We start from the raw sequence: 9960 nt of genomic DNA on the forward strand, positions 1-9960 counted from the left end.
CTCAAACAATCTTTTTTTTAGTTAAGGGACCAAAACGATACCGATTAAATAGTTAAGAGACCAAAATGAAAACTGAGAATTAGTTGAGGGACCATTTGATTAATTTAGCCTAATTTTTTTTATATATTTTTTTTTTTGTAACAAAAAATTCTCAGAGCCAATGACAAGGTGACATGTGTCCACACTTAACGCTTTTGTTAAACCTAACCGAAACCTAACGGAAGGGACCAAAAGGATACTAAAAAAACTTAAAGCACTCAAACAATCTTTTTTTTTAGTTAAGGGACCAAAGCGATACCAATTAAATACTTAAGGGACCAAAAGAGCATTTAAGCCTAAAATATACTTTTGCGGTTTGGTTCGGTTTTGAAAAAGTGATCCGAAATCCGATTTGATACCATCGCTTTTTACAAAACAACATCCAAACACATTTAAAATATTTGGTTTTTTAAGGTTTTTGGTTTTTTTGAATCCGTTTGCGGTTTTATTTTGGATTGGTTTGTATTTGAACACCCATATATAGAAGAACTTTCTCTCTCTTTAATTTTTGTTTGAATTTTATTTAATATTTTATAATGAAATAAATGAGTGTTTTAAAAATGTAATAATATAGAGTTATTAATGGGATCTATTAATAAATTTTTGTTGTGGTGCTGGTTTGAAGGAATTGAGTGTTTAATAGGTATTATCATTAAAAAATTATAAAATGAATGATGTGTACATGTGAGATCCACTTAAGCACCCAAATAGGGAAGCTCCATTATGGATGGTCTTAGCGGCTTTCTGAAGAGTATTCGCTTAGCTCTTAATCTCATTTGACTCTCTTGTGTGTGAGTGATTTAAATCGAAAGAAATACTCGTGTTTTTTAATAAAGGAGACTTCATTACAACAAATACGAATACAATTAAGCTGCAATCTTATTGGTTGTGACATATGTACACAACATAAAATAATGCAAAAAATCAATTAATTTTTCATTGAGACATTTTATCAAACACCTAGAGTTCAACATAAAAATTACGAGTACATTGTGTCATTTCAATCTCTAAATTACCACATTGCTGTCAAACTCAATGTAATCAACATTAATCCAATTTATAACTAGTTTCATCATTAACATGAAAAAATCAATAAATTTTTCGTTTAGACATTTAACCAAACACCTAGAGTTCAACATAAATATTATGAGTTTATTGCGTCATTTCAATCTCTAAACTACCATACTGGAGTGAAACTTACTCTAATCAACATCTAAATTATAATTTCTAACTTATTTAATCATTAATATCCAAAAATTCTAACAATTTCATCAATCCTAAAAACCTAACATTTCATAATTTTATCGAAAAAAGTCTAACATTTCACAATTTTATCGAAAAAAGTCCATCATTTAAACAAAAAAAAAACCAATGTAAAAGGATCATAAACACTTAGTTGTAGTTGAAGTTGATCTGGTTGAGTTTGATGAAATTCGTACAATTTGAGAATAAATTCGATTTCTTAGGTTTTGAAACACAATGAATTATATATCAATTTGTGTTTCTAAAACGAAAGTTAAGTCACACTAGTTCTGAGCGTGAGTTAACTCATGTTGGGGTTGTTTTAGCAAGTTTGAGGTGGAAATGAGCAAAATTTTGAAGAGCAATTTTCAACCTTTTGGATCATCAAAAAGCCCAGGTATACCCAACCCAACCCAAGTTCACAACGGTAAAGAAGGGAGGAATTTAGCTCGTCAAATCCGACTGCGCAGAAATTTAATAATTTTCAGAATGCTGCTCTTCACCTAGCACATTTTGATTGCGCCCTGCAGCCATGTCAAAAATACCCTTGCGCAAGTTAAGTCACACTGCGTGACTTAACTTGCGCACCTTATAACCTCTGCATGACTTAAGTCACGCACCACTGGCCTATGCGCGAGTTAACTCACGCACGTTGGCCGGTGGTCAGAACTGACTAACAAACGTTTTTTGGACGGTGGTCAGGTTTTCAACCTTCAATCCACACGTTTTCTACAAACTTTACACATTTTTTTGACCACATTTATGGTGGATATAACCTACACTACCATTCCCACCTATAAATACCCCTCCATACTTCCCTATTTCCTCACACCATCTCACTTTCTCCCCCTCTTCACTCTCTCCCTCTATTTCTCTTCTTTCTTTCTTTTTTCAATATTCTCTTTGGGGGCAAAAGTGATCAAACTTCTTCAGGGTAAAATAGTGAGTAGCCCTTGGGATAAATTTAAATATGCTTTTTTTTACTCCATAAACTTTTTACCGTGGATAAAAAGATTCTTGTTGGGGTATAACCACCATAACTTTTTGTTAGGCATTCATGTTTTCCTTTGAAAAGAATAAATTTTTGTTAGGCTTGCTTTAGATGATGGTATTCAAGTGCCAACGAAATGAGGTCCATTCCTTGACACTTAATACCTTCATCTAAACCAGCCTAACAAAAATTTATTCTTTTCAAAGAAAAAACATGAATGCTGAGCGAAATGCTTGAGTCCTGGCCGTTTGGCAAGTTTGAATTACCCCATTTTAGAGGTAAGACAATTGTTGTAGTTGGAATGCACCTTACCCTAATTAATGACGATCTTCTGGTGGAATCAAGCTGTTGATGATATCTTCAGTTGATCTCAGCAACGTTACCCGCATATCGATCCACTGGAATATGTTGTGCTCCCAAAACATGCTCGTCACGTTTTCGTCGTTCTTTAACTCCACCCAGGTGAATGATACTCTCCCCTCGTCGAGCGTTGGACGTTTATACCGAACTAATTCCACCATCCTTGTGTCTTTGGGGTTGACTCCTTGGTTGAATTCATTCGTTTGATCCTTGAGACCTCTTAACGTTACATCAAGGCACCGAACCTTCAACCTCAGAGATTCTCCGCCGTTGAATTCTGCATGAACGTGGATCCATCCGACTATTGCTTCAAATGTAATCTACACAATAAGAAATTAAACACAATCAATGAAAAACTCATTCCAACATTTTATCAAACACTTGGAGTGCAAATTATACATAAACCCTAAAAATGATAACTACAACATAAACATGCAAACATCTAAATAATTAAGCAATATTACTCATTTGCATGTAACATTGTATCATATCTTGCAAAAAAAATCAAAATTTAAACAAACCCTAAATCTAAAAAAATTCTCTAAAACTCAAAACTACAACATATACATGCAAACATCTAAACATTTAAGCAACACAAATCATTTACATGCAAACATTGTATGATTTCTTGCCAAAAACCCAAAATTTAAACAAATTCTAGATCTAAAAAATTTCTAATTCAAGAGAAAAAATCTAACATATAAACATAAAAAGGTTAATGGTGTTTGATCATGAAAACTTACTTGTTATTGGAGTGTTGTTTAATTTGAACTTGAAGGAATTTTGAATTTGAGTGATTTGAGAGAGATTTTTGAGATTTTAGATGAGAAATGATGAAATGAGGTGCTCTGCCTTGTTTAAGAGAGTAGGTAACGTGTTTAACTAACGCTGCTAATTTTATCCATCGAGAACGAGAAAACCAACGTGGGAGTGGGTCCTACCAGAATCAAACTGAATCAAAACTTCCAACACGACCACGACGAAGAAACGAACAAACCAGTTTGGTTTCGTTTCTTTCGTAGTTTCCGAAGTAAGGAAGGAAGTCAAATCAAGATCAAACATTGCCTTTGCTTTCATAGAGCCACACTCACTTCTCTTCTGTTCTGTTTATGTTTCTTTCTTTTGGTTGGTGAAGTGAAGTGAGAAAGAGGAGAATGATGGATTATGTAACGAATCACCGGTTCAAAAGGTGGAAGAGAAATCATCGCATATGGGGGGCAACTGCAACATTTCTCTGTTGCATTTGCTTATTCTTGTTTACTCCTACAATCCCTCGTTCTTCCAATCAACACCAATTTGCTGACGTGCGCAATCTTCTTGGTAACCACCTACTTCTTATTTCTGCACCAAAATTATATTTATGTTTTGTTTTGATTGCTCCATCGTGATTTTGTTTTTAACACACAGGAGTACCAAACACATTGAATGTGATGACAAATTTCCCATTTTTAGTTGTGGGTGTTTTAGGCTTTGTTTTTGCTCTGGATGGAAGTTTCTTCAACATAAGGTTTTGATCGATCCTATTATTATATTAACTAGTTGTAATTACTAGCCACAAATTATTACTGTCTAATGCTTACAGTGTTTGCCTGTAATTATTTGTTGTAGTTCTCAAGGAGAGGTGTGGGGTTGGGTAGTATTCTACGGTGGAATGATAGGGGTGGCTTTTGGTTCTGCTTATTACCATTTGAAGCCTGATAACCATCGTGTCTTGTGGGACACTTTACCGGTTAGTGTTACGTTACAACTCATCTTAGTGCATTGTTGGTTATGTGGTGACAGAAATTGATCTTATAAAATTGATTTTACTTAAAGTGAGTAGAATGTAAAAATTACGTTTAGACTCAAAAACGACAAATCCTAGCTTAAGGTTTGAATCAATTCTTGAGGCAAAATTAATTATACTCGAGAGCAACCAAACATGCCAAAATCAATTTTACACTTCCAAAATCAATTCTGGATGCTCCAAATAGGGATTCAAACTTATGAGTGTGCGTTTCTTTCTACAAAAGTTGATTTGAATAAATTGATTCTTTAAAATTGATTCTAGTTAAAAGTGAGTTGAATGTAAAATGATTTATGATTGGATACATTTGCATAAAGTGGGTTGAACAATAACTTTGAGGCTAAAAATCATTTGTAGAGGCAAAAGCTTCAAGTTCTAACTTCAAATTAGAATTGATTCCGGAGGTAAATTCAATTTTACTCGAGAACATCCAAACGCGAAACATGTCTAAATCAGTTCTATACCTCTAGAATAAATTTTGACTCCTCCAAAAGTGAAAACAAACATAAGCAGTGGGGTTCATGGGTACTGGTCAACCTGATCATGCAACACAATTTGTAGTGTTTGGTTTGATATTGTTGTTGTTTGGGTTGAGCTCGAACCAACCAACCAGACTTGAAGTTGTTTGGTTGGGCTAATATGTTTAGGATTTAAAACCCGCAAATTTAATTTGTTGAAAGAAAATTTTAAATTTGTTACTGTTGTACATCTAGTTGAAGAATTTGGTGTTGAATCTATAAGTATTTCCATTTGGTTCACAATGTTGGAATTTTAGATTATCAAATTTATTCTAAATCGTATACTTTTTGTGGAATAAAATGTAAATTTATATTTTTTGAATTTTAAAATTATTTTATGCATCATGAACCTAAGACCTGAACCAACTGAATGTTTGGGTTTGACAAAAAATACGATTTTTTATCCAACTTGAACCGGTGGGTTTTGATTAGCTTGGGTAACAGGTTTGATCAAAATCAACAAACCTAACCCGTGTACACACATAGTATTATGAAACATGGCATCCATGGAAGAAGTTGAGAGAAAACTAGAAAACTCTTTGCATTGCTGGTACGTTACAAATGAGGAAGTTAACCTTTCATGAGGTGATTACATCTATATATAGGCACCACTAAGTACCAGTTACTACTATCTTTTAATACATACATCTAACCATATTCTTTGGTTCTCTACTTCTCTTTGTTAGTTCTTCTGATTTCTTATTTTTCCTCTCATTAAGATGATGGTGGCCTTCTCCTCGCTTATGTCTTGTTTGATTTTTGAGAGATTCAGCCAGAGGACTGGTTTGTGTTGTATGTCTGCACTATTGGTTTCTGCCATTCTTTGTGTACTTCATGAACGGTTAGTTTCTATTTGTGTATGTTTTCGTTTTTATTTTATTTTGTGCCTATTTTGTACGTCAAGTGATTGATGTCTTCAAGTTTTGTGCTGAATTCTGTATGCTAGTTGGTTGGTTGCAGAATTTATAATGATATCCGGTTCTGCATGATGTTCCAGTTGATTCTTCCTCTAGCTATTCCGGCAGTAGCATTTATGTACCGCTCCAAATATACTCACTCAGGATACTGGTTTTTGTCTACAGGTAAACTAAACCCTGAATGTTTGTATTCTTCTGTCTTGCTTAACAAAGTTTCTTTTTGTAAACTTCAAATAATTCATGCAAAGTAGGTGCATGTTTGGATTGAGAGTGAGTTTTGGCATAATCACACCGTGTCACCGTGACTTTGGCAAATACTACATTTTGGAGCTTCAACAAAATCACGGTGCCAGTGTGATTTCGCCAAACTCCACCAGTCCAAATATGTACTAAGTTTTCTTGTCAGTGTATACGGGATGAACTGCCTTAGATACTTCTGTAAAAAAAATTATATGTGGAGCCTTTGTTTTCAGTGACTTGGATAAATGCTTGAATCTTATTGCTTTGTTTGTTTAGTGTTTATATATGTACTAAGTTTTCTTGTCAGTGTATACGGGATGAACTGCCTTAGATACTTCTGTAAAAAAAAATTATACGTGGAGCCTTTGTTTTCAGTGACTTGGATAAATGCTTGAATCTTATTGCTTTGTTTGTTTAGTGTTTATAATCTCGCTTGTCACCTGCCGTCATTGCTCTGATGAAGGTAGTAAATGCAATTAAAATGGTTTGAGCTCAAGAAAAAAGTGTATGGTTCTCATTGATTGAAATTGGTAATACAAGGTTATTACGTAGATTATAGAGTTATGACAGATAACCAACCAACTACCCTTTCACTACTTTGTTAACAATTTTGATAAAATAAAAAACTACTTTGTTAACGACTTTAACTAATTACATTGCATAAATGCATCTGTATGTGTGCGGCGTGTGTCATAGACAGCTTTTGAAATACATTTTCTACCCATCTGGTTTGGGTCGATATCTCATTCAAATTTTTGAATGATTGAAATGAGAAGGGAACTGCCATTCCACCTCTTAGTTACGATTGTTAAATTGGATGCCTTTTAAGGATTTTGTATTTGAATAGAACCTATAGGTGTTTATTTATACATTGGCTGGAATTTGAGAAACAAAGATTTTCTTCTATTTGATTAACCTTAAGATTCAAATAGAAATTCTGCTTTATTGTGCAAAGAAGAAATCTTATCAAAGAGGCTTCAATCATGATGTAGTCCAGTATTGAAGTTGCATCAGCAATCGTGTTCTGGCTTTTAAATATTATGGTGTAATTGAGTATCTAGAAGACCTGGAACTTCTCATGTTAGGAGCTTAAAACACACATCAAATAAAAACCAGTAGGATTCAACTAGAAATTCTGCCTGATTGTGCAAATTAGAAATATAGAAACCTTATCAAAGGCGCTTCAACTTCAAGTCATGATGGAGTCGAGTATTGAAGCTGCATCAACAATTGCTTTCTGCGTTTACATATTGTGTGATTTGGATTTGGAATATAGTTTATGATTCGATGTGTTCTAAGTTCCAAACATGAGGAGTTCCAGGGCTTGTCGACACTCAATGCCGTATTAATGTCTTTCTACGTTTATATTCTTTTACGATTCAAGTAGAAATTCTTCTTTATTGTGCAAAGAAGAAATATAGAAATCTCATCAAAGAGGCTTCAAGTCATGTTGGAGTCTAGTATTGAAGTTGTATCAGCAACCGTGTTCCGGCTTTTAAATATTATGGCGTGATTGAGAATTGATTAGCCCTGGGACTTCTCATGTTAGGAACTTAAAACGCACATCAAATCAAAACTAGTAGGATTCAGCCAGAAATTCTGCCTGATTGTGCAAATAAGAAATACGATAACCTTACCAAAGGCACTTTAATTTCAAGTCATGACGAGTATTGATGTTGCTTCAACAATTGCATCCTGCATTTAAATATTGTGGTGTGGTTTGGATTTGGAATATAGTTTCTGATTTGATGTTTCTAAGTTACAAACATGAGGAGTTCCAGGGCTTGTCATTACTCGATGACGTATTAATGTCTTTCTACTTTTATAGTTTTTAAGATTTCAGAATTATTTGTACAGACTCTCATAAACAATATTCTTGATTAGTTCTGAAGGTCGAGATCTATTTTTTCATGTTTCTATGATATAGCTCCTATGTTTTGTGCAAGCCCTCTCAGTTTTAATATATCCACCATACTTCCATAATTGCTTGCAACAGACTCTTCTCAACACACACTTGTTAGCTGGTTCAAATTCCAATGGATCCCACTAAATTTATGTGGGACCTACATGATTTAGGGAGACCCATTTGAATTTCAACCAATTAGAGAGTGTTTGAGAAGAATGTGATAGAGTTTGTTGGTAGCACTCCTCACTTCTATATTACTTCGTCTTATTGTCTGCGAACAGCTCTTACCACCTATTGCATCAGTTAGCTTAAGTAGAATTGTGGTTTTAATATTTATGCTCTAGTACTATTTTATATTTTCAATCTTTTTCCCTTCTTTTAGCTTGTATCTGTTAATGAACGAATATTAAACAACCAAGTTCGCTTGATTATTGTGAATATGTTTTGAAACTATCACTTTTTTTGGCTCAGGGATTTATCTGCTGGCAAAATTTGAAGGTGTTACCGATAGGAAGTTGTGCCGTATAAGCACCTACTTTATCACTGGGCATTCGTTAGAGCACCTGTGTTTAGCGCTGATCCCAATTTCTCTTGGCATAATGCTCATCTACAGGGAACTCAAGTTTCAAAGGTATTTTATCAAAATGGTTCCTTATAAAATTCAGCATATCAAGTGATAGTACTTGCGATTCTATTTATATTGAATTGTATTTTTCACCTCACTGGCTTGATGACAGGTTAGTTGATCATAAAGATCGGCTGTGACAAGTCATAGAGAATCGATGATTGTTCAACTGTTTTGGAGCTAAAGTTATCGCAGTAGCGTGATCAGTAAAAGGGCCTAATGATTATGAAAACCATGGTCAGATACCTAATTGAAGTTATCTTCTGTAACTTGGAAGCCTAACTTGTTTAGCTGTATAGTGAGGTCAAATTCCTTTATCTGTATATATGACACAATTTCTGTTAACATCAAACTGTATTTGAATTTTTTATTTTTTTTTTGTCATTGATCACCGACCTTGTGAATATTGGCGCTATTGTTGGAGCATTGATTCATCAATGTGATTATGTGACGCATTGAAAATTCTGTATTTAGTCAGTATTTAGTTTGTATTCACTCTATTTTTTTTTTTTTAATTTACTTTTGTTTGATATGAGAACAGCTAACATGGCAGAGTAGAATGGTTTGTTAACTTGTGATCTACTTAAGATTATGATCTTTTATTCTATATTTTCTGTTTGGATTTAATATTATTGATGAATCCAACAGGATTCAAATAAAAAAAGTTCATGGCACGTGTTGGCAGTTATAGACTACTTGGCAAATATATGCTTCTTTCACATGCTATTGCTTTGTCATTTTGAATAACTTTATGTCTGCTTTCTTTATTGATGCTCAGTCTTAACATAACATATTCATAACCATGTGGCTGTTTATTTATTTGTATTCGTTCGGTGATGTTTCATTTTGTTTTGGTTCATTTTGGGAAGATCAAATTTGTTGTTTAGAGTCTGTTTTCTATTTAAATTAGAGTGTTACTTTTTCCACCCTACAACCTTCTCGAGCGCCCTATGATTTTGACCAAAATACTCTTTGTCCGGATTGTATAATCCGGACAAAAAACGGATCCTATAATCCGAAATGGTTAGCAAATCACCCTGATTCATGTGGCCTGTGATACTTGGGCTTGGTGAGGGTGAAAGGCTATCCGGAAAATATAATCCATTAAACTGGCAATCCGGAAAACATAATTCGTTAAACTGGCAATCCAGAAAACATAACCTGAGTAGTAGTATAGGTGATTTGAGTACAAACTGGCAATCCGTTAATAACATGCTAGAGTTGCAACATACCGCAATACATGCTTCATTTCATACGAGCATAATAATGCTTGAACATAGGTTCAAAAGAAAGTTGTTGTGGTCTAATTTGATCCGGAACATTTCAAGGGAATCTT

General features: G+C 34.1%; 1 protein-coding gene across 1 annotated transcript; it reads left to right on the top strand.

Annotated features, from left to right (window-relative positions):
* The first annotated feature begins 3541 nt into the window (after positions 1-3541).
* Positions 3542-9132, top strand: LOC11434269 (uncharacterized). Its single transcript, XM_003603103.4, has 7 exons — positions 3542-3952; positions 4040-4139; positions 4241-4361; positions 5656-5777; positions 5897-6018; positions 8471-8630; positions 8737-9132. The coding sequence occupies exons 1-7, from the start codon at positions 3787-3789 to the stop codon at positions 8762-8764; spliced, it is 819 nt and encodes a 272-aa protein (XP_003603151.2). The 5' UTR covers positions 3542-3786; the 3' UTR covers positions 8765-9132.
* The last annotated feature ends 828 nt before the right edge of the window (positions 9133-9960 follow it).

Source organism: Medicago truncatula, chromosome 3 (genome assembly GCF_003473485.1).
Source record: "Medicago truncatula cultivar Jemalong A17 chromosome 3, MtrunA17r5.0-ANR, whole genome shotgun sequence".
In the NCBI taxonomy this organism is placed as follows: Eukaryota; Viridiplantae; Streptophyta; class Magnoliopsida; order Fabales; family Fabaceae; genus Medicago; species Medicago truncatula.

What these genes read in the sequence shown, in the direction of transcription:
- LOC11434269 (XM_003603103.4), top strand. Translation starts at nt 3,787, where the DNA reads ATGATGGATTATGTAACGAATCACCGGTTCAAAAGGTGGAAGAGAAAT. An exon ending in TGACGTGCGCAATCTTCTTG is followed by an intron (nt 3,953 to 4,039) that starts GTAACCACCTAC and finishes TTTAACACACAG; the next exon opens with GAGTACCAAACACATTGAAT. An exon ending in TCTTGTGGGACACTTTACCG is followed by an intron (nt 4,362 to 5,655) that starts GTTAGTGTTACG and finishes CCTCTCATTAAG; the next exon opens with ATGATGGTGGCCTTCTCCTC.